General features: G+C 22.8%; 5 protein-coding genes across 11 annotated transcripts; 2 read left to right on the top strand and 3 right to left on the bottom strand.

Annotated features, from left to right (window-relative positions):
* The first annotated feature begins 16 nt into the window (after positions 1-16).
* Positions 17-3,854, top strand: LOC100870241 (uncharacterized). The gene is made up of 5 exons (XM_003697415.4): positions 17-576; positions 1,007-1,283; positions 1,357-1,640; positions 1,732-1,975; positions 2,115-3,854. The coding sequence occupies exons 1-5, from the start codon at positions 388-390 to the stop codon at positions 2,174-2,176; spliced, it is 1,056 nt and encodes a 351-aa protein (XP_003697463.3). The 5' UTR covers positions 17-387; the 3' UTR covers positions 2,177-3,854.
* Positions 3,855-5,482: 1,628 nt separating this feature from the next.
* Positions 5,483-8,745, bottom strand: LOC100865159 (uncharacterized). Its single transcript, XM_012491826.3, has 3 exons — positions 8,599-8,745; positions 8,216-8,437; positions 5,483-8,071 (listed from the first exon to the last, which is right to left on the bottom strand). The coding sequence occupies exons 1-3, from the start codon at positions 8,743-8,745 to the stop codon at positions 7,595-7,597; spliced, it is 846 nt and encodes a 281-aa protein (XP_012347280.2). The 3' UTR covers positions 5,483-7,594.
* LOC100865039 (uncharacterized) lies at positions 8,599-14,998 on the bottom strand. 5 transcript variants are annotated; one of them, XM_086914578.1, is made up of 12 exons: positions 14,664-14,860; positions 14,286-14,355; positions 13,231-13,510; positions 11,971-12,151; positions 11,491-11,714; positions 11,047-11,333; positions 10,097-10,951; positions 9,636-9,743; positions 9,456-9,557; positions 9,085-9,388; positions 8,851-8,987; positions 8,599-8,754 (listed from the first exon to the last, which is right to left on the bottom strand). In XM_086914578.1, exons 1-11 carry the CDS (start codon positions 14,719-14,721, stop codon positions 8,913-8,915), a joined length of 2,544 nt encoding a protein of 847 aa, XP_086770704.1. In that variant the 5' UTR covers positions 14,722-14,860; the 3' UTR covers positions 8,599-8,754; positions 8,851-8,912. The 5 variants fall into 5 exon arrangements, with proteins under 5 accessions (XP_086770704.1, XP_086770707.1, XP_086770706.1 ...); XM_086914581.1 differs by lacking the exon at positions 8,599-8,754 and having other exon boundaries at positions 14,664-14,699; positions 14,856-14,998; XM_086914580.1 differs by lacking the exon at positions 8,599-8,754 and having other exon boundaries at positions 14,664-14,710; positions 14,856-14,996.
* A 1,115-nt stretch (positions 14,999-16,113) lies between these two features.
* On the top strand, positions 16,114-18,845 carry Cnep1r2 (CTD nuclear envelope phosphatase 1 regulatory subunit 2). Its single transcript, XM_003697414.4, has 4 exons — positions 16,114-17,395; positions 17,523-17,594; positions 17,707-17,841; positions 17,908-18,845. Exons 1-4 carry the CDS (start codon positions 17,368-17,370, stop codon positions 18,060-18,062), a joined length of 390 nt encoding a protein of 129 aa, XP_003697462.1. The 5' UTR covers positions 16,114-17,367; the 3' UTR covers positions 18,063-18,845.
* A 167-nt stretch (positions 18,846-19,012) lies between these two features.
* LOC100870002 (regulation of nuclear pre-mRNA domain-containing protein 1B) lies at positions 19,013-22,506 on the bottom strand. Of its 3 annotated transcripts, none has more exons than XM_003697413.4 (5): positions 22,202-22,495; positions 21,300-21,604; positions 21,094-21,228; positions 20,320-20,595; positions 19,013-20,231 (listed from the first exon to the last, which is right to left on the bottom strand). In XM_003697413.4, the coding sequence occupies exons 1-5, from the start codon at positions 22,350-22,352 to the stop codon at positions 20,082-20,084; spliced, it is 1,017 nt and encodes a 338-aa protein (XP_003697461.3). In that variant the 5' UTR covers positions 22,353-22,495; the 3' UTR covers positions 19,013-20,081. The 3 variants fall into 3 exon arrangements, with proteins under 3 accessions (XP_003697461.3, XP_086770713.1, XP_086770714.1); XM_086914587.1 differs by having other exon boundaries at positions 21,306-21,604; XM_086914588.1 differs by lacking the exons at positions 19,013-20,231; positions 20,320-20,595 and having other exon boundaries at positions 20,812-21,228; positions 21,306-21,604; positions 22,202-22,506.
* Positions 22,507-22,762: the final 256 nt, after the last annotated feature.

Genomic DNA, 22,762 nt, shown 5'->3' with positions numbered 1-22,762 from the left:
TAAAAAATTTATATAAAAATTTATTTTTTTGTTATTAATAAATCATATTTATTAATTTAATAATATTTTGACATATTAATACTAATAAATACTTTAATTTAATTTATATAAAAACTTTTGTAGATATAGAAACAAAATCTCGCTTGAGTTACTTAGTGGCATGTCATAGCCGCGTCAGCGGAGATCGGCGCCCGCCTGGCATACAGTAATTCGAAGACTTTCCACTAGAGTGCTATGTTTTGAGTTGTTCGATCTGTATCGTATGTTAAGCGTTTGGTTCACCGATCACCGCTGAGTTGTAACCGTATGTGCTGTCGCCGTTACTCTATTGCCGTCCCTCATTTCCGTCGTCGATCTCGCACACGTTGACACGTCCTTTGTATTGCCATGGACGTCAGCTTGTTACTTCAGCATTCGCAATATGCATTACCTGTGGGTATCGTGCTTATATGTGCGATTCTCGTCTTCGTCTTTGGTTTCAAGAAGGCTGAACAACCACCTTTTGCACAGCTTTCGGTAGGCTCCGACGTGGACCGGAAATTTGCCAATAAGAAACGTATCAAGACCAAAGAAAAGGTTAGCACGATGCAAATAAATGATTTAAATGGTATATCTTTCTTTTTCTTTTTTTTTTTCGAACTAACTAACAATAAAAATCTAACAATGTATACTGTTCACCCTCCATATGGTTGCTTATTTGTTACGAATATTTATACACGCATACATGATTCATAATCAGCTGGTATAACTGTTTAAAAAGATTTGCTATTGTTTTTATCATTGCATAGAATACAAATTAATTATGTACATATTATCCTATTTAAAAGCATTTTTTTTATAAATTTGATTTATTTGTTCTATATACATGTTTTTTATTTATAAGTTTTGAAAAATTTTATAATATAATTATATCTTTAAAATCTTAAAAATTTGTCATTCTAAATTCATTGATATTATTTGTAATATTATTGCAAATTATATTATTGATATTATTTGTATATTATAGAAATCTGCTAATGGTCAAATTGTAATTGAAAAGGCAAGTCCTATTAAAAAAAATATATCAACAAAGACAGAGGCTTCAAAAAAAGTTGTATCCAAACTAAATGATAGTGAAGGAAAATTAAAAGAACGAAAACAAGAAGATAATAAAATTTCTATAACAAAAAAAGATAAAGATCAAGTTCTTGTAAAAGTTGGTAAAGAAAACAAAGTTGAACAAATAAAAAATAAAAAGAATTTAAAAAACCTATTCCAAGAGAAACCAATAGACTTTGATGAAGGTAAGATTTAATTGAATTATTTTTAAAATTATATGATACTAAGAAAAGTATTAATTTTATATTTAAAATATAGGTGATTGGGAACAAGCTTATTCCAAGAAAGATAAAAAAAATAAAAAAAAAGAGGAAGAATCTCCTTCAAAGAAAAATAAAAAGAATACTAAAAAGGTTGATTTAATTAATGAAGAAGTAATTAAACAAAAGATTTCAGAAAAAATAGAAATTAAAGATAAAGTTATAAAGGAAACAGAAAATAAAGAATTAAAAGAGAAAGATAAAAAAGATGTGATACTTACACCTATTTCCAATGAGGAAATATCTAAAGAAAAAGAACAACAAAAAGAAGAACTATCTAAGGTATTTTTCAAGTGTATTCAAATATATTTATTTTAAATATTTTTAATGTTTAAATAATAGCATATATTTTTTTATACTTTTTTTATTTAAGAATGAAAAAATAGAAAAAGAAGAAAAAAAAAGTGCAAAATCAAAGAAGGGAAAAAAAATTTCTGAAAATGAAAATATCCCTATAATGACTGTATCTATACCAAAAGTAGATAATAAAATCCAAGAACAAAGGACAAAAAAAAAGGATGACAATATAGAAAAAGAACCAGATAATCTTGAAGAAAAAAGTCCTAATGTTATGCAAACACAAGAAAAAAGTGGTCCTGTGTTTGATGAACTAGGAGGTAATTTAATACATTATAATTATATTTTTGTATTATCATATATATTGATGATATATCATATATAAAAATTGATAATAATAATTAATATAATCGTTACATTTCAAGAATAAAAAATTTATATGTTAAAAAAAAATTTTAGATATCTGGACAGAAGCCAAACCTCAAAAGAAAAGTAAAAAGAAAGCTCGTAAAGATAATTGAGAATGATTAAATATGATAAAAATGATGTTCCTTGTGAAGAGGAATAGAGTAAGAATCCTGCTTGGTCCAAACGACATATGTCATTTCGGACTCATCAGGTGTGTTTTAAGTGACTTACTAATTAACCACCTGACCAAATTGTTCCTTTTCCTTGTATATAATGCCAATTGGACTAGGTTGTTCGATTAATTCATATATTTTATAGACTTCATATCTGCAGATACACTTTGTATAGAAAAAAAAAAGTTAGATTATTGATTTTTTAACATACTGAATGTTTTAATGAAGCTGTATTTGCATTTGACAAAAGAGGCATAAGTCATAATTTTCATTATAAAATAATTATTTTATACATTTTATTCTTTCAAGAAATATTTCATATATATCCATATTTTATTAGATATATATTAACATAATATAATAAAAATATCATAAATTTCATAACCATAAATTATTAATAAATTGTACTTATGTCTTTTACGTTTCATCGAAAAATCTTAAAAAGAATCTTTATTAGATCTTTATTAATGTTTTTGCATCCACGTTATTAATATTTTGATTATTTATCTTTTATAATTAATTTAAATATTATAGATGGAAATAGTTGAAAACCAAAACTTAAAAAATATATCTCAAAACAATAATAAAGTGCAAGACAATCTCTTCTGAGAAAAGTTTATATTACTGATGTACATGTCTTTTTCAATATATTAAGAGAAATATTTTCTTATATTTGATAGCCGGTAATTTATTGCAACATATAGATCTAAAATTATATACTTTATAATAATAAACTGTATGTAATAATATTTTATTATTAAAAGTACATCAGTAATGAATTGCATATTTATATAAGAATATATAAATCTGTGACAAAATTTGTGCCAAGTTATAGAAAGGAAAAAAACAAAGTACAATGAAAATCATTATACAATTATGTATAACTAATTCAAAACAAATAATTATAATTTAGATATATTAGTTTTATCTATTTTTTTTTTCCATATAATGAATAATAGTATATATTTTCATTTTTGGATTTTTGGATTTACATATTTTATTTATAATACAAAGTATATATACAAGTATATATAATTAAAAATATAAAAAAATATGTAACTTATATTTAAAAATATTTTTAAAATTAATTTTACTGATTATGTTACATTATATAATAATAATTGTATTTTGACTTTCAAAGTATCTTATAATATATATTTAATAAAAATGAAACTTTTTGAAAATATTATTATTTTATGAAAATATTTCTATTAATCAATTTCAACAAATTTTTATAAATGAATGATCAAACGTGGATCAAATAATTAAAGTTTTTATGTTGGTTTTTAATTTTATACGAACAATCTAATCCAGCCCTTTATATTTTATGCCATGTATAAAATATAGTGAGTATATTGATTATATTTTAAAAGTTATCTTTAAATAGTCTTTTTAACTAATGTAATAACGATTATTTAATCGTTAATATCTATATTGTGTATAATAATATTACGTATAAAAGTGCAAGAGTTTTAAACTCTACGAGGACAGTAACGTCTTCAAAAAAAAATTAGGTTAAGAATTTAAAAAAACAGTAAAATTGAATATACTATACTCAGAGTTTTTTGGCTTCTATTTTCTGAAAAAAAAAAAAAAAAAAAAAAAATCAAATCGAAAAGTGATGTTAGTTACATCATCTTATTGCGAATAAATGCATAATAATTAACATGAAAGATATGTTATAACATCATTTGTTCGAAAAAATTGATTAATTAATGTTGTATGTTAATATGTAAAATATCAATAATTAGTAACAAGATAAAAAAAAGAATATTTAGAATGTATGGCAAATGAAATATTGTGATAAGTATACTGTATACCTGAGCATTATATGAACGTTGTAAAATAGTACTATTAAATAATATTATCGTTTATAGTTTTTACTTATAAAAAGAAAATGAAAAAATATTTAAATAGCTAATCATATTTTGTACTTTTATTCTTATATTTTCACAAAATATTTGTTGCTTGTACGTTTGTAACATACAAATCATCAATAATTTTAATATTTCACATACCTTATAAAAATTCTTTGTTATAACATATGATATTTAAAAGAAAAAGAAAAAAGAAGAAAAAATTTCTTCATGAATACAATTTTCGAACGAGCTTTAATTCTATATATATAAATAATATTCTATATATATATATATATATATATATATATAAGAATATTATTTCATTATTTCATAAAATTATTTCATAAAATTTCATTATTTTATATATATATATATATAAAATAATGAATCATTATTGCTAAAGTTAAATGACAGGCCCTTACATTGAGTATCTCTATTTTGTGCCAAAAATATATGGTTTACAAGGGCAACTGTTTTTTTAATAATTTTTCGTAATAAAATTAAGAATTATCTTTTAATTATAAATGTTAATCTATAAATGCTAAGCTAAGCATTCAAAATAAATCATTTAAATAATCTAAAAAAAAATCTATAGAGAGATAGAATAATTATATTCAATTAAAAAAAGATATAATTTGATATCAATAGTTTTTTATAAAGAAATAAAGAAGATATAAAGATTTTTTTTTTAAATTTCTTTACTTCTAATATAATGTTTTACACATATATAATTTACATAGACATAATTTATAAAAATCACACACAAAAGTCTTTAGAAATAAACTATTATGGAAATAATTTTTTCAAGGAATTGCTTTCAGTAATTTTTTGAAATTAAATTAGCGCAAATTAATTTTATTTTCATTGTATTATATTAATTCTTAACGACTTAATAACAACATTAAATCATTACGTGCGAGTTAAAATAATCGATTACAAATAGAATAAAGTATGATTTTATTTAAAAAAAGCAAAGTTGATCTTTGCATTAATTATTGTGCTAATCTTCATTTGAAAAATGACTCTATTTCTCTATTTAAAAAATAACTTATCATCAGATTGACAAGTCATTTGTCTTTCATATTTTTTTTCATTACCAAGGCATAATAGGTAGCCTTGTTTTAAATGCCTTAATATTGTATGTTGTTTTTATGTCTTTAATTTTAAAATAATAGTCTATGTTTTTTATAATTTCATCTTCCTATAGTTATTTTTCTTTAATTATTATAATAAATTGTTATCTACTCAATTATAATTAAATCGTAAAAAATGTAAAAATTGTTCTAAAAGCATTATGATCAGTGTTGAAATATGTAATGATTTTTCTCACTTGTACAAGTTGTTCCAGTTTATTGCTTAAACATAAATGGTACTAAAAAACAGTGAAAATGTTTTAAATCTATATTTTATTTCTATTATATGTATAAATATAAACATCATTTAAATAATTATATGTATCCTATTCAGAATGTTAACTACATTGATACATGAAAAACTTATATATTTAAGAATTAGTTATTATGAAGAATTAGTTGTCAGAAATTGAATTTAATTAATTATAATTATATTACTATGAATAAGAATATAATGTTACTATTCAACGCTGGTCGTAAGAAATATTTATATAACATATAATCGTTGATGTACTTAAGTTTAATAATCGAAACAAAATTTGAGCAGCTGCCGAAATCATGCGGTCTAGATATTATCATATTTTTATATGTAATATTCTTCGAATATCACAATAATCACTAACTTGCATAATATAATGATAAAGAGACGAAATTAATTTTTGATTAATAAGCCTGAAAATTAAAGGAATATTTAAATGTGTGTTAATAGAAGGATATTATATTTTGAATAACATTTATATGCACTTTATTCATCTACCGAATAATTATAAATATCGATGTAAAAATCACTATAAAACTTGTTATCTCAAAATTCTAATAAAAAAAGAAAAGAATTGCACACAAAATTAAATATTGACGATATGGATGTCTTTCTAAAAAAAATTAAATTAAAATTTAATTTTACTAATTATAATTAAAAAAATATTATTACAATTGTACATATGTATATTAAATAGCAATGTTCTTTCTAAGTATATGTGCAATCTTATTGTATACTAAAATATGGTAGTTTAAAAAAGATAGTGATTGAATAAAATTATAAGTATGCATAAGTATGTATAAGATTGTAGAATATTGTTGATGATCAGTGTCCAATGAAATCAAAATATAAAGTTTCTTAGCATAATATTTTTTATTATAACAAAACTATAGTTTGGTATAATAATTGATAATTGATATTGATACTTGAATTTAATTTGAAATATTTTTTGCTAAAAATGTTTTTTTTTTTTATACAATCATCATCAAAATATATAAAAAATATAGATAGAAATTTTATAACTTTAGTGGCCTAATATTTACAATATTATTAAAATAATAGTGATTAGGACTCTGATCATGATTAAGATGAATGAAACTAAATACAAAATAGATAAATTGATATATATGATATATATATATATATATATATATGAATAGATACTACTTGAAACAAAAATGTCATTATATACAATATGTATTTTATTCACCAAAAGTGTTATTGTAACTATTGACATTACGATATCTATATAAATATATTTGTGTAAAATGTGTGTACTTCAATCAGTTTAAATTATCATTATTATACTAGCGTACGTTCAATATTGAGATAAAAAATTGATATAATGAAGTTTTTCTTTAAAATCAATTGAAAAAATATAATTCAAAAGGAATGTTCTGTTTCTATGAATGCATATTTCTATTGATTTTTTATTTGAATTATTAGAAACTTCGGAATTTTTTCTAAATTTTTTTCAATGTAAAGATTTTATAATTTTTAAAGCTATATTAAAATCGAAGAATAGATATAAATAAAGAAACAGAATATTTTTCCTTTTATGATTGATTTTTGGTTGTGACATTTTTTAGATAAAAGGATAAGCGAAAAAAAAGAATGGATCATAAAATAAAAAGAGACAAAAAGAGATAAATGAAATAAGGAATAAAAATTATATTTTTCCAACATTTACTTGCAACCATTTACTGCGCCTGCCCGTTAATTATCGTTATATTGTTTTATATATATTTAATTGTCATTTTTTTGAATATTGTAAAATTGATCAGTTTATTCCACGTTTTAAGGGACCACAGAATATAGATAAATAATAAACATACATAATTTTCATTTTCACTTTTCATCAATTAATCCTTAATTCTTTTTTAATTTTCATTTTCTATAATTTATTTACATATAAATAGCATCTATTTAGTATTATTAAAATACATATATCTCATATTTATCATATTTTACTTTGACAATTATATTAATATGCAATTATATAAAAAGAATTTATTCAAATTTACTTTCGTAACAAATAAATTTTAATTCGCGATAAATATTTTCGAAAAAATTTATAACATGTATTAATTTTTGTTATCTTTTACATTTATTTTCGAAATCCTTTTTTACTATATTTACTGCATTTTCTTTTAAATGGTTTAACAGGCTTTGAATTGGTTTCATTATTCTCTATCTTGTCTTTATTATTTTTTCTTCCTAAATCACTAGCTATAGATTTTATTCTTTTGCTTCGAATTAACAATCTACCATTTTTCCTAGTATTTTTAATTTTTATTCTCTTTTTCCTCTTGCGTTTCTTTTTACGATCCATATTAGCTATTATTGCTTCAGTATTAGCGGATATTTTTATTTTCGGTTGTTGAATCGTCACATTTATTCTTATATATAAATCATATATGACATCGCCACAAAATTCACCAAGGCAATATTCTTCTCCACATTCACTACATATTTTTACACTACTTTCAATCATACCGGCACGATTTTTACTACGTCTAATGGGACTTATAATTGATCTTCGTTCTTTAGCAATTGTTTTTGTTTCCAGTTTTCCCATTTCCACCTAAGAGATAAAATATGACATGAAATAAAATTACTATTTGTTAAATATAAGATTTATAAATAAATATAAATAATTATATTAAGTTAAAGATTAATTAAAAATTAATTTCTTATAGGATATAATACATATAAATGAAATAATTACCAATCTAGAGAACATTTCTTCATCTTGTCGATTTTTTGGTCTAATAGGTGTTAACATTCTCCAATCAATAGCAACTTGTTGTAATTCGTGAAGATTTAAATCTTTCATATCTGGAGGTATTGGATTTCCGTAATTCCATTCTTTTCCAAATGCTTTCAATTCTTTTTTAGTTGGTTTCCAAGAAAATTCTTTGTCGCGCACTTTTGCATCTTCTTTTTTTACCTATTACCATAATTTTTACTAAATTGTTATTAAATAAGAAAGTATTAAATACGATATCATTTTTATTTAAAATATTGTTTGTTCAATTTAATGAATATTTAAAATTTTTTTGTTAATTTTATATAATTGTAGATGAATTAAATTATTCATATTATTTAAACCTTTTCTGGTTTAATTTTAAATTCAGGACAATTCTCCAAAAGTCGACGAAATTCTTCTTGAGAATTACAAATTGCTTTACTTAGATCAGGTAATAAATTTGCATCCTTCTTATCTTCCTTTAGAAGATCGTCCAATTGGAAGGCCATTATTTATATCTGCAATCCAAGAATAATATTCAGATTTTTATTTTCATTTTCCAAAACATGAATCATTATTTTTTCTTTATTTTATGAAGTATTGTACAATCTCACTTTCTACAAAAATAAAACAAAAAAAATAAAAATGTGCACAAAAACGCGACATTTGGTTCTTGTTAATAGATTTCTGATGCAACGGGAGAGATTAAACATCTCTCGGAATTCCATTCCATTTGCTTCATTAAAAGGCCCTAAAAAATAAACATATTTAAGATAATAAAGCAATATAATAATTAAAGTAATATAAAGCAATATAATATTAAAGCATTTATAACATAAAGTACATACATTTTTCAAGGTAGATAATTTAGATAAAATTTCTTGTCCGCACCAGATATTAGAATTTTCATTTTGTGATTCTTTAATATTTTCAACATCATTAATATGAGCGTTTAATAGAATTTTATCATTATGTTCACATTTATTTTCTTCAATAATGATTCTTCCATTCTTATCGGTTCGTAATGGTATAATAGTAGAATTCAAACTATCCATCGAAAGATCTGCATCATAAGTAACAATTTTTGATTTATTTAATGTTCGAATTTTTGATTTAGTGTTCATAAATTTTCTTCTGTCAGGAGATGGTGATCTGTAGAAGAGTTCATTATAATATTCTTGATGTAAAGAATTAGAAAATTAGTCAGAATTAAATATACCTAGAGCGTTCATCGCTAGATTCGATTTGACGTCTTCTCATTCGCAATCGGCGTTGATAATGAGGATCTTTTTCACTCTGCGTGCGATAACGAGTTCCTGGTCTAAAAAAAAAAAAATTTTATTTAATTCACATAATAATTCATATTTAAAATATTTAATATAATGTTATTAAAAATTACCTATTAGCATTCCATTGTGGTCTAGATTCAATAGTTCTTCTAGGCATAGATTTTGATCGAGGGAATGTTTTCACGATAATATCTTCTGGCAAGCCAATGTTAGTGGACCTTTCAAATTAACAAGTAAATCTTGTATATAACAATTAATAATATATAAATGTTTCATCATAATTACAGTATCAAATAATTGCATGTTTATAAATATTCAAACATAATGCAAATAAATATAACTTGCAATAATAAATAATGTGTATTCATGTAAATAAATATAAAATAAAAAAAATAATGTTAAATAAATTATATAATTAAAATTATATAGATAAAATGTGCAAAAAATAAAATTTCGATAAACGAAATGAAATAATAATTACCGCTTCTATTTGTAAGACAGAAGAATAATATCCTCTACGATTCTTCAATTTTTGAAGATTTTTGATTCAATGCATCATATTTTGACTCACTTTTCAATGTCCCTTTTACTAGCATTTGTTGCATCCTTGTGGTCCTTCACAGAAGTATCCTTAATGGTGCAGTTCTGCATTTTCTCCAGAAAATCTTGAGGATTGTTTTCCACATCTGTTTGTGTACCAAAATCTCGACCATTTGTAATCCTGTACTTGCTTGGCGTAAGCAATCTGTTTTCTACGATCATTGGTGGAATTTTGAAGGAATTTGAAATAAAATTCGAATTTCCTATGTTCTGTGCAAGATTATTCAAGCCTACAGATAAATTTGTATTCGAATTATTTTCTAATTGTCTTGGTGTTGGAGTCAATACTAAATTGACTAATTGCAAATTCGCTTTATTAAGTAATTCTGAATCTTCGAGTCGACCACTTAATACAATCGCCACATCTTTACTGACAGGAACTTGAACAGGTTTTATATTATTCGTATTCTGTTCCAATTCTTCTAATATATTATTATTATCGCTCTTATCGATAAATATTTCATTATTATTATTATTATTATTATTATTATTATTATTATTATTATTATTATTATTATTTTCTTTTTCATTTAGTATTTCTTGTTTATCTTTTTTATCCTTAACATCATCATTATTGATAGTTAGATTTTGTTGACTTTTCACATTTAGACAATTTTTATTAAACTGATTTTCATTTAAAATATTAGATTCAGAATTTCTGGTGGATATAATAAAATTTTCTTCATTACTTTTTTCGCTTTTACGTCGAAACTTCTTTTGTTCTTTTGCTAAACGTTCTGCTGCTTCTAAAACTTCACGCATTGCCTCGGCTTGTCTTAATTTAGCCGCTTCTCGTTCTTTTAGTCTTCTTTGCTCTTCTTCGAATCTATAGTAAAAATTATCAGATTGAGCAATTAAATTCGTACAATAAACATAGATTATTATAATTTATTATAAAAAATAAACTCAATTCACTTGTACCTTTCTTTCTCTTTTTCTCTTTCTCGGTTGATTCGTTCTTCTTCTAATCGTTCTTCTCTCAATCTTCGCTCTTTTTCTTCTTTTTTCTGTCGATCTTTCTCTTCAAGTTGCTTTTTAATCGCATTCTGAAGTTCTAGAGCTTTTTGTCTCTTTGCTTCTCTTTCTTGAAGAACATTAGTATCAACAGGAATATTTTGACCACGAAGATAAGTTTTATTGTCAGATCCAATTGAACCAACTGTCGAGCAATCTGAACTACTTGCACTCTCATGATTAATAACTAAAACCTTTATAAAAACCAATAAAAATATTATAAATTTTGAATGAAAAAAATTAATAATATTAAAACAATCCATAAAAATAAAAAATATAACTTTTTTTTATGTTAATTAAAATTAATTCTAATTATTAAGTAGAATTATAAAGTATTTCTGATAATCGTACTTGACTCGAATGTCCTAATCTTGACAACCAAGAAGGTGGTGGTGGATCCCCTCGCGAAGTCTCTTGAGCCCAGACACTACCCCACCTTGGCCTGTTAAGTTCTATTCTACCATCAGATAATCTCCTCGATGGTGGTAATGAACTCTCAGGTGTTGTCTGATAAGGATTTTGCCACATCTTTTCGACCATTTCCGTTCCTGATGGCTTGCAATCAGGTAAAAATGCTAAAATAAAGAAAAAATTGTAATATAATTGATTAAAAATTAATTTCAATTCAAAAAATATCATCTTCTATAATTATATGTATTTTCACATTAAATTTTAATGTTGTGTATATTATTTTTTATTACATAAATGATATCAATGATGTATTTAAATTTTATAATTATAATATAATATTTTAAATATTACACTGTATTTATTTATATACCATATTTTTCAAAATTTTTTAAATCTTATATTATATTAACTTATACTAACTTTTTTTCACTGATGCAGGTGCCTCTACAGAATCACTGGCATAGCCAGAAGTCTCTCCCTCACGTTCTTCACCTTGCAGACCATAATGATTATTTTTCGAATTTTCACAACGATCGTATAGTCGTTGAGGTTTTTTGGAATTGTAATGCAATCCTTCTATAGCGAAATCTCGTTGTTGATCCTAAAATATGAAACAATCAATTTTTATCGATTCAACCAAAGCTAAAAAAAGAAAAAAAAGAGCTTGCGTGACAAAAGAGCAATATTCTACTTTTACATCAATTTGTAAATCATATTTAATGTGTACATTTATTTATATTGAAGATTGGACATGATTACTGTACCGGTACGAGACAGGAACGACAAATCAGAATAGAATTCTATATCGATTTACAAGATTTGTAGTATTTCCTATTTAGAAATAGATTTCACGTGAACAATTGTTTTGCCTTTATTGAATTTCATTATTTAAAATAGACAATCTTTTTAAAAAAAAATAAATTTTTCTTTAATATTTTAAATAGTTATAATTTCTTTATAATTATTACAATTAACAATTAATTGTATTAAAAATATTATAAATATTTTGATCAAAGTCTATAAATACTCTATATATTAAATATGATTGCTTTGATATTGATGATACGTATATCCTATATTCAGTATGAAAATTAGGGTATGTAGATAGTATGTAATTTAAGTACTAAGAAATCTGGTCATGCTACATAAGAGGTAATCAAGAGGTGAGTGAACTTTAGTTAGAAGGTAAAAATCGATTTACCAGACTGCCTTACTTTTGTTTCCTCCTCAAGAATAAGATACAATCACGTATAGTTTTCAACACAATCTCAAAGTAACAATTAAAAGTGAATATTCATTTATTATTTTGCCATCATATGGCTTTTAAAACAAATTATACACATTGAATATTCAAAAGTGATCGATCATATAGTAAAATAATATATGATATAAAAAATTCAATTAGGAAATAATTATTATTCTAAATTTTTTTATAATCGAATTTCGATTTGAATCTCAGGAAAAAAATCTTTTCACGGAAAGAAATAAAAAGAGATAAAATTTTAATCTTAAAATTATCAAGAATTCTAAAAAATATTTAAAATATAATCTCGTTACTTTCAAGAAATTTTAATTTAAAAATTAAAAGAGATTGTCATATATTTTTTTCACAAAAAAATATTTCAGAAATCATTTTCTTGATCTGTATATAACTATTTAAAGCGTATTGTGCAGACAAACCTGACAAAGATATTGCTGTTGGTCTTTGTTATAAATTGGTGGTAAGCTGGGACTTCTGTGCCTGATTTGCGATACTTCCGTTTGTTCGTGTAGATTTATCAAGCTACCACTATTGCAATCCAGATATTTTACATTTGTGCCGCTGTTTCCGGAACTTTCAGTTCCCAAACTCTTCAGGCTGACGGTACTTCCGTAATGTCCACTAGCACGAAAAGGTTTCGAGGGCGATTGCTTGTCTTTCGTTTCCATTAAGGACATTCTTGTGCCATTCGGATAGGTACTGCGTTATGCGTTTTATTAATATATCATAGCATAAAAACAACTTGATTTATAATCGAGATGTAAGCCTTTTATTGGAAATATTTAATATTACTTATTTAATGAATTTATGATCAAATAAAATTCTTATTCGAACGTTAATATATTTTTGAATTGTTTAGCTTTTTTTCAACTTCTTGAAAAACAGATAATTTTTATTACAGAATTTATATATGTATTATTATTTATATATGCAAAATTTAATTTTATGTAAAATGTAATGTTTAATTTATTTTATTTAGTATTCGAATATTATTGAAGAAAAGATCAATTGCAAAATGGATAGATATTTATATGGATATATAATTTCTTTATGCCAATATTTTTTATATCATAAATATGTTTATCTTAAATTATAAGTTTTATAAAATTTTTGAAGAAAATTTATTTTATTGCCAATTACTATAATATTAGAAATATTAATACAATAACAAAAATTAATAATTTTTTTAAAACAATAAAATTTTTCCATAAATATTTTTAATATTATTTCATTATTTCGATTAATTTATAGTATGTATATATATATATATGTATATATGTGTATATATGTATATATATATGTATATACGTTAATATTTTTTATAAAAGATTTATTTATAAAAATAATACAAAATTTTGCATAATTTATTTCAATTTATTCTATAATATCTAATATTTAAATATATTTAATGCTTCGAATTAAAAAATTTAAATTTATCTTGATCATATTTTTTATACTATTTTTATATACTTACCGGATGTTGGTGCGGATATTAACATTATTTTTCAGAAGACCCCAACTTCCGCCAAGACGTGCCATTTCTTCTATAGTATTCGTATAAAATATTAATCCGTTCGGTATTATTATATATAATAATGCCTTTTTTGTATTTAATTCAATAATAATTTAATATGTATATTAATATTTTATATAACATCATTTTAAAACAATTATTCATTTGAATTTAATATATTTTTAATACAAAATATAACTATGTTTTATAGTATGTTTTATATATATTAATTCTAGTATTAATATTCTAAATATTTCGATTTTTTGGATTATTTCCAGTAAATATTACAACTAATCGTCAAGATTGTCGATTTTTGGATTATAGAATGATTGGAATTACCTCTCTCTTTCGCCCATTGGATCCTTTTTTGTTCCACTAATGATGTTCTTCCAATCATTATTGGCGCGCGACACGATTTGTGCGAAAAGAAATTTGTACGATCGGTAATGACAATATAATCAAGTACGCAGAAAAATAAAAGAAAAATAATCTATATCAATCAATATTTATTTAATCACGCGACAATTTTACCTATTCAGCTGTTTTCTTCAAATGAACATCATACAGCAATGAATCAACGATCTTCCGATGCGACACAACTTCCGGCGCGAATGTCGAGTTTGAATGTCAAAAGACGTTACTCGAGTTCATCGCAGGTCGTGTCAATATTTGAGACTGCGGTAGAGGTGCAAGACTATACAAGATTCGCCTGATGCGACACACACATGTAGCTTATATTAAATGCGAAAGGAACGCGCGGTCGCAATTCGATCGCAGGGTACGTTTCTATGGGAACAATCGTGAATCAACCATGGAACCTCCTGTACTATTGTCAGGGTCGATAATATTGACCAGACATGCGAGATAAGGGATAATGACCTCCAACCATTTGTTTGACGGTCAAAGATCACATCTTCGACAATAAAATATATATATATATATATTACCTTCAATATAGGATCACTAAAAAGATAAAATACTTGCAATAAATAAAGATTTAAATATAGTTATAATAGTAGATAATAATTATAATATAAAATAAAAGATGCAATATTTATAATTGATTATACAACTTTAAATATAATTGACATTTTATCTTAGAATTTTGATATCTCATTTCTTCTATTTAAGTTTTATTAAGATTAAGATTTTAAATATATTTCATTATTTTATATTGCTGTGTAAGATTTTAATCATTAATTTAAGATTAACATTTATTATTAATTGGAATTTGATTTCATACAAGAAATTATAGTTAATGTCATCTATTATTAAAGTAATAATTTTGAAATGATTTATTTTACTCAATATTCAAACTTTTTTTTATTAATTTTTCATAATTATTTTGATTATCTACATAAGTTAAAATAAATTTTATTTTATAAATTCTGGCATCTAATCCGCCAGAATTAAATGTTATGATTTTAAATAAAAATACATGTATATACGAAATATATATAATATAATTAATTTAAAAATCTATATTTGTAATATATATTACATATATAATATTATATAGATTATAAACTATACTATTATACGGGCATGCTTTGTATAATATATATATATATACATATTTAATATACAAAAAATATATATAGACTCTGATATATAGATATGAAAATATATACTTTTATTCACAAGATGAATAAACGAAATAAATTCAATATAATTTAAATATTCATGGCGTCATCTCATATTTAGATAAAAAAACTTTAAGTTGGTAATATGGAAGAGTATATTTATGACATCACAAACAAAGAGAATAATATTACGCAACAAATCTTTCTTTCATATAGTAACTTTCTTTGTCCGTGATGTTACGAATGTACTAAGAAATATCTTTTTATATATTTTATATTTCCAATAAATCAGAGTTTTCAACATAAAAACTAGATGACACTACTAATTTCTAAATTATTCGATTTATTTTTTGTAATTTAAATAATAATGAATAGAATATATCAATAGTTTATAAGAAAAAGAATAAATATAACATTAATTTTATAATGTTATAAATATTTGTTTGAGAAGTAAATGAATCTATATACAAAAATATCGAAAAAGTTAGAAAAAAGAAATTTCTTAGAAGAAAGTAAAGAAAATAGAAAATATAAAGACACAAAAAAATATATGACATAAAAATACAAATATATCATGATATATAAAAGTAATATATATGTATATGTAAATAATATTTTTAATAGAAACACATAGATATTCATATGTTGAAAATTACATGGATTTCATAAAATTATGTTTCATTTATGACACATATATATGTGTATTTAGATACATGAAATAGAGATATATGTAATTAACTTAAATAAATGCTAAATAAAATGTAAGATTTAAATGATGTTAAAACATTATGATTTATATATGTAACGTTTTGGTTTTACTATTGTTCTATTATTGTTCTTTAATTCAAAAGAAAATATCTGATTATTATATTATTTTTTGAATGATTAAAATATTTAGCAACTATATATATGTATTGAATATAAAATTTGTTGTAGTTATTATAAACTTAAACGAATTATAGAATAATTAATTCATAGAATAATCAAACTATAATATGAAGTTATAATTGAAATAGAATATTTAAAATTTATATAAAATATTATAATATCACATTTGATTTAGAGAATAAAATCTAAAATATTATTTAGTGGTTTTTCTTTTCTTATGATGACTTTTAAATAAATATGAATAATTTATATATTATACTATTTTTATTGAATATATTTTATACTAAGTAGATACATTTTTATTATTTATATTTATATTTTTATGGTATTGATAAAATAATTATAATAGTATATTTAAATTATATATGGCATTAGAAAATATATACGAATTAAAGATATATAAAATATATAAAGGAATTTTTATATTATTATATTGAATGAAAATAAATCTAATATATGTATATAAATATGTACAACAATTCATTTTTTTAACGATAGTGACGTGAATGATGTGATCCAACCGGAATTATTTGTAATTTGTTTTAATTAAATAACACACATATATATGAAAAATGTCTTTAGATCAAACTGTGTGTGAAGGTAAAAATAAAAATTTTTACCTATTAAATGATTTTTTCATGTTTAGTGAGAAGTAATATAGAGACAATAATATACACAATAAGAGTGTATAATTTTGAGGTTATCTTTTTCATATAATTGTTTTCAGATTTAAAAGCGTTTGAAAGACGACTTACTGAAGTAATTGCTAGTTTACAACCAGCTACTCTGCGATGGAGAAGTATGTTTTTCTATTTTTTTAATCTTAGTTTTATAAAATTTCTTATTGATTTCTTATAAATGATAATGTAATGTTGTTGTTATACATATATTTAATATAATATTATTTTCAGTGCTATTAGGTTTTATTTCTGTATGCACTGCTGTTGGTGCATGGCATTGGCTGACAGATCCAAATACACCAGCTGTATCATTTACACAAAGTCTATGTAATCATCCATTTTTTGCAATTGCTAGTATAATTTTAGGTAAGCATAATTAATGTGACATTTTTATTGATACATTTATAGCCAAATATTATTGATTTTTTTTAGTAATATTATTTATGATGGGAGTACATAGACGTGTAATAGCACCAAGTATTATAACTCAAAGAGCTAGAAGTGTTCTTAGTAATTTTAATATGAGTTGTGATGATACTGGAAAACTCATTCTTAAACCAACAAGATCACGACATCATGAAAATTAAAGAAAAAAAAAAATATATATATAACTTTTATGTTAATTGTCAAAGTGTTCATAAAAATCTGAATTATTATGCAGGGTGATCACAAAAAATATGTATAAATCACATTTTTGATACTAGTGTAAAATTTAAGATATTATTTTGTTGTACTTAGTATTTAAAAAAATGATAATATTATATTTAATAATTCAAATTTGTACTTTTTATTCTTTAAAATTTTAATCTCATTAAAAAAATCAATACATATATATTTGTATAGATTTAATCTGAAAAATAATGACATACATAAATTATGAATATATTAAAAATAATAATCAAAGTATTAACATTTTTCAATAAAATAGTTTAAATAATAGATTACCATGGTTTATTTCAAAGCAATATAATAATATAAATATAATATTATATGTATTAGAGTGTCATACACTTCTAAATAATATAGTTTATAATTAAATAATATTAAATATATATAATTAAATAATATTATTAAATTAAATAATATTGTATATATATGTATATTATGATTAAAAAATTTGTTATTTCAACATATAAAACTGTAAATATTAAGAATTTTCCAATTAAATAAACATAACAATATAATTCTCTACATAATTTTTTACTCAGAGTTAAATTATAATTTTGATTATTACAATATTATTCTTCTAAACTCATATAGACAGATATGATATTGTAAAATTTCAAGAAATGTTAAATAAAGATAAGTATGCAAATGTAAAATAAATTTATTTTAATGTATTTTAAATAAAATTTTTTATTAAAAACGTATATTTTTAATTTTGAATTTTATATTCATTTTTAATTTTTAAGCTTATTAATTGTGTCTTTTTATAATTAATAACGTAATTATGATTGAACTATTTTAAATAATATAAAATGAAAACAATAACATTTAAGTATTTGTATGGATTAAGGTTATTAAATGAAAGATACTATTATAACGAACAAAACATCTATTCGTATTAATATTTTGCATATTATTACAATTTTCGCAATGCACAATCACGCGATTTATTTCGTACAATATTTCATATACAATATTACTTATTTACGCAGACCAGTATTCATTCAAAATCAACTATAGCGTTATATGTTAAGACGCATTTCTCAGTCCCAGTATTACATTACCTACGATATATATATATACAAGGGATAATTATCAAATATTATATGTGTAACATTCTAAACATTGCTTTTAAGCAATGTTTATTATAATGTTTAACTAAAAATTTTCAGTATTTGCATTTCTAAGTGCACATTTGTAACATGTAATATATTTAATTATTTCATACATGTATACTTTTCTTTTTTATTTTTACTGGAAGTCTTTATAATAATTTGGATTAATTTTATTAAAAATAAAATTGTCAGTTTATATAATTTTAAATTTGAAAAAATGACATGTTTTTTCGAATTTCTTACATATCTTATAATATACTCAATTTATGAGTAAAATATTTAAAAATTATTAGCTGATTAAATATTTATAAATGAAAAATGAGATTATGTGAAATTCGTTCAATATTTTGAGTTCCTTATGCATTTTATTATTAGCAAAACAGGAACATTATTATGTATATATATTTTTGAATTAAAAATTTGTTTATTATATCTTTTAAATAATAAAATTAATTGTGACTGTTTGCTGCTTTATATTTATAAAACAAAAGAACACAAATAGGCAATTTTTAATTGATATATAAAATTGAAAATTACAATAGTTTTATAAATTCTGAAGTGTATATAATTACTTGGTTCATTTGCTTATTCACATTACTAAAGTATTTTGTAAAATTATTTATTTATGGTATTTGTTTCAGTACTTTTTCATTTCATATCTTGTACATGCGAGGATCAATATTTAATATATTAAATATTGAAAAATAGAAAGTTATAGTATAAGATATATTTCATCACAAAAACCAAGCTAACATAGCATGGTCGAATTCATTTATGCATGGAACTCAAAAATAATTCAATGGTCATGCTCTCTAAACTCACGTGCTAGTGCATAGAAAATAAGTCACCAGCTGAAGGGAGAGGTGCTAATCCACCCGTAACATCAGGTAATTGAGTCAAATCAGGTAAATTAGAAATATGTGATTTAACTTCAGATCGTACAGCACATACTTTTTTAAGCTTTTCTTTATAATCCTGAAATATTATTAAATTCTGTAAATCATATACATATATTTTTTAATAAATATAAAGGATTTATTTCTCAAAAAGAGTATAACCATACTTCCAATGTTGCTTGAGCTTGTTGGAGTAACTGTCTTTGTGCCAAAGTATAATCTCTAAGCATAGTTAATAATCTTCTTCTGTCTTCCATCTCTGCTTGTAATCTTCCATTATAATCTGCTAATAATGCAGCAGCTTCATTTACTGCAACACTTAATTGATCAGCAGCTGCTCTATCTGCTAAATTTGCAAGAAGTGAAACTTCAGATACTTCTGGTGGTAAAGATGCAATACGTTCTCTAACACCAGCATCTGAAGATGCTGTGTTTTCCAAATCCTGAAATAAAGAAGGCTTTTTTTTAGTAATTGCCTTCAATACATTCATGTGCATATACACATATTTAAGTATTTAATTTATATTTTTACATTATTTCTAAATGTAATATTTATTTAAGAAAATAAGAGTATTATTTTTTTCGTTTTATGAAACTTCAAGTTTAGTAAATAAAAATATCTATTTTTCAAAAAGTAAAAGGACTATTTAATATGTAAATTTTAAATAAAATCAATATTATATTATTTTATTGTTTAAAATTAACAAACAAGAAATAAAATATTTTTTATTAAAAACATAAAAATGCATTATGAAATAGATTAAGAATATAGATGATATATAAATAGAATATAAAACTACTATTGGGGGTGGAAATATCAAATTGTAATTATGCTTGCCAATATGCCTTATGGATTCAACATATATTTTTCTATATATAAGATAGTTTATTGCTAACGATACATATTCCGAATTTTTGTTCTTTTTATAAATGGTATTAACCATTAAAGCTTTGATGAGTTCCTCTGTTTCTGGTGGATCTCCAGCAGGAGTACGAGGACTTAATGTTACATGTAGCTCTTTGGTTCCATCCACTTCAACTTCAGTCTCTGATTTTTTTCTCTCCTTTTTATCTTTCTATAATAATAAACATAACATAATTAAAGATATTATATTTAATATAGATTAAAATTAGTATTATATGTTACCTTTACTTTTTCTATATCATTCTTAAGTTTTTTTTTTGGAGGTGGTGTTCCTGGATCTCTTGATGTATCTGTAAAAGCAGCTTTAAACTCTGCAATTTGTGTTTTGTCATAAACTCCCCTTTCTTCCCAAATTTGAAGCAGCCTATTTAATCTTTCTCTTGTCTTTTCATCAAATCCTTTCATGTGTTCAAAAGCTTTTGGTAAAACTGTTTCAAATTCTTTTCCAAATTCTGGTCCTTTTTTTTTACTGTTTTGAATAACATCGTTTGCCAGATACATAAACATAAGTTTACGATTATCCTTCACTGTAAAAAATACAGTAATAATCATATTTGAAAAAATTTATTAATTTTATGAAATTTTAGAATAAATTAAAATAAACATTTTGCTAAAATTGTAAAATTTAATTCATAATAAAAATTGTAATTAAGAAATTAAGCAGAGTTAAATAAATTATAGCATTTATAAAAAAATATATTGAAATATATATTATTTATGATATAATTACAATTTAAATAACAAAACTGTAAATATTAAGAAATATTATAAAATTTATAATAATATAATTTACATAAATATAAATTGCATATTTGTATGAAAATATATCTCTAAATTAATAAATTAATATTAAAAATTATAATATCATTTAAAATATTATATATTATAATTGTAACAGATAACTATCAATAATATAAATACAATTGTGCAGTTGACATACTGTTATGAGAAATATGTTCATAATTACGTAGTGAAGGACTAATTTACAAGTTAACCTAAAAATTTCGTTGAAGATTATTTTATTTAGCATATAATATAAAAATAATTCAATAACAAAATAATATTTGATACTCAAAATTTGAAATGTAAAATAAAAAGATATACTTACGGCAATCTTAACGTACCTTTACACATCTCTTTAAACCAGACTTTCACGATGGTCGGATGGTGTTTTCTGTGATGAATTAACCAAAGAGAAAGTGTTTGAATACTCTGTTGAGAAGGATTTAAGTCCATTAGTCTTTTCACCAGTGCACTTTCTGTAAATCCTGTCATTTTCAAATTAAAATGTTGTTTCGTCAATAAAAGTTATTAAAAATTGCTCGTATTCTAACTCACGAGCACGAGCCGCACAAGTGTACGACTCAACAGCTGAAATACAAACACGAACGGCGTATAAAATGTTGCACTGCATGTACTTCCGTCACTTTTGATATTAGCGTCATCTTTTTCAAATTTTCTGAACTACGTTGCATTGTATTGTCAATTTCGATCGATAATTTAAATATTGTACAAAGATGAAATTATAATTTCTTGATAACTATTGTGTACATATATATATATATAACACATGTAATTCTTAAAAATTTTTACTTCAAGGAGAAAAATACAACTTATAATATTAACAAGTACATATTATCAAAATAAAGTATATTCTAATTATCTATTTTATATATAAGAAAAAT

The sequence above is a fragment of the Apis florea genome, unplaced genomic scaffold (assembly GCF_048593485.1).
Source record: "Apis florea isolate Af1SG1 unplaced genomic scaffold, ASM4859348v1 contig_3696_pilon, whole genome shotgun sequence".
Lineage (NCBI taxonomy): Eukaryota > Metazoa > Arthropoda > Insecta > Hymenoptera > Apidae > Apis > Apis florea.
This window is presented reverse-complemented; position numbering and strand designations above follow the sequence as displayed.

Coding starts and splice junctions, on each gene's coding strand:
- LOC100865039 (XM_086914578.1), bottom strand. CDS start 14,721: ATGATTGGAAGAACATCATTAGTGGAACAAAAAAGGATCCAATGGGCG. Junction 14,356..14,663: donor CCAATGGGCGAAAGAGAGAG/GTAATTCCAATC, acceptor CGAATACTATAG/AAGAAATGGCACGTCTTGGC. Junction 9,744..10,096: donor AGTAAAAGGGACATTGAAAA/GTGAGTCAAAAT, acceptor TTAATTTGAAAG/GTCCACTAACATTGGCTTGC.
- Cnep1r2 (XM_003697414.4), top strand. CDS start 17,368: ATGTCTTTAGATCAAACTGTGTGTGAAG. Junction 17,396..17,522: donor AGATCAAACTGTGTGTGAAG/GTAAAAATAAAA, acceptor AATTGTTTTCAG/ATTTAAAAGCGTTTGAAAGA. Junction 17,842..17,907: donor AATTGCTAGTATAATTTTAG/GTAAGCATAATT, acceptor GATTTTTTTTAG/TAATATTATTTATGATGGGA.
- LOC100870241 (XM_003697415.4), top strand. CDS start 388: ATGGACGTCAGCTTGTTACTTCAGCATTCGCAATATGCATTACCTGTG. Junction 577..1,006: donor GTATCAAGACCAAAGAAAAG/GTTAGCACGATG, acceptor TGTATATTATAG/AAATCTGCTAATGGTCAAAT. Junction 1,976..2,114: donor TGTGTTTGATGAACTAGGAG/GTAATTTAATAC, acceptor AAAAAATTTTAG/ATATCTGGACAGAAGCCAAA.
- LOC100865159 (XM_012491826.3), bottom strand. CDS start 8,745: ATGGCCTTCCAATTGGACGATCTTCTAAAGGAAGATAAGAAGGATGCA. Junction 8,438..8,598: donor TTAAAATTAAACCAGAAAAG/GTTTAAATAATA, acceptor TTATGGTAATAG/GTAAAAAAAGAAGATGCAAA. Junction 8,072..8,215: donor AAGAAATGTTCTCTAGATTG/GTAATTATTTCA, acceptor TTTATCTCTTAG/GTGGAAATGGGAAAACTGGA.
- LOC100870002 (XM_003697413.4), bottom strand. CDS start 22,352: ATGACAGGATTTACAGAAAGTGCACTGGTGAAAAGACTAATGGACTTA. Junction 21,605..22,201: donor GTTTAAAGAGATGTGTAAAG/GTACGTTAAGAT, acceptor TATTTTTTACAG/TGAAGGATAATCGTAAACTT. Junction 20,232..20,319: donor AAGCTCAAGCAACATTGGAA/GTATGGTTATAC, acceptor ATAATATTTCAG/GATTATAAAGAAAAGCTTAA.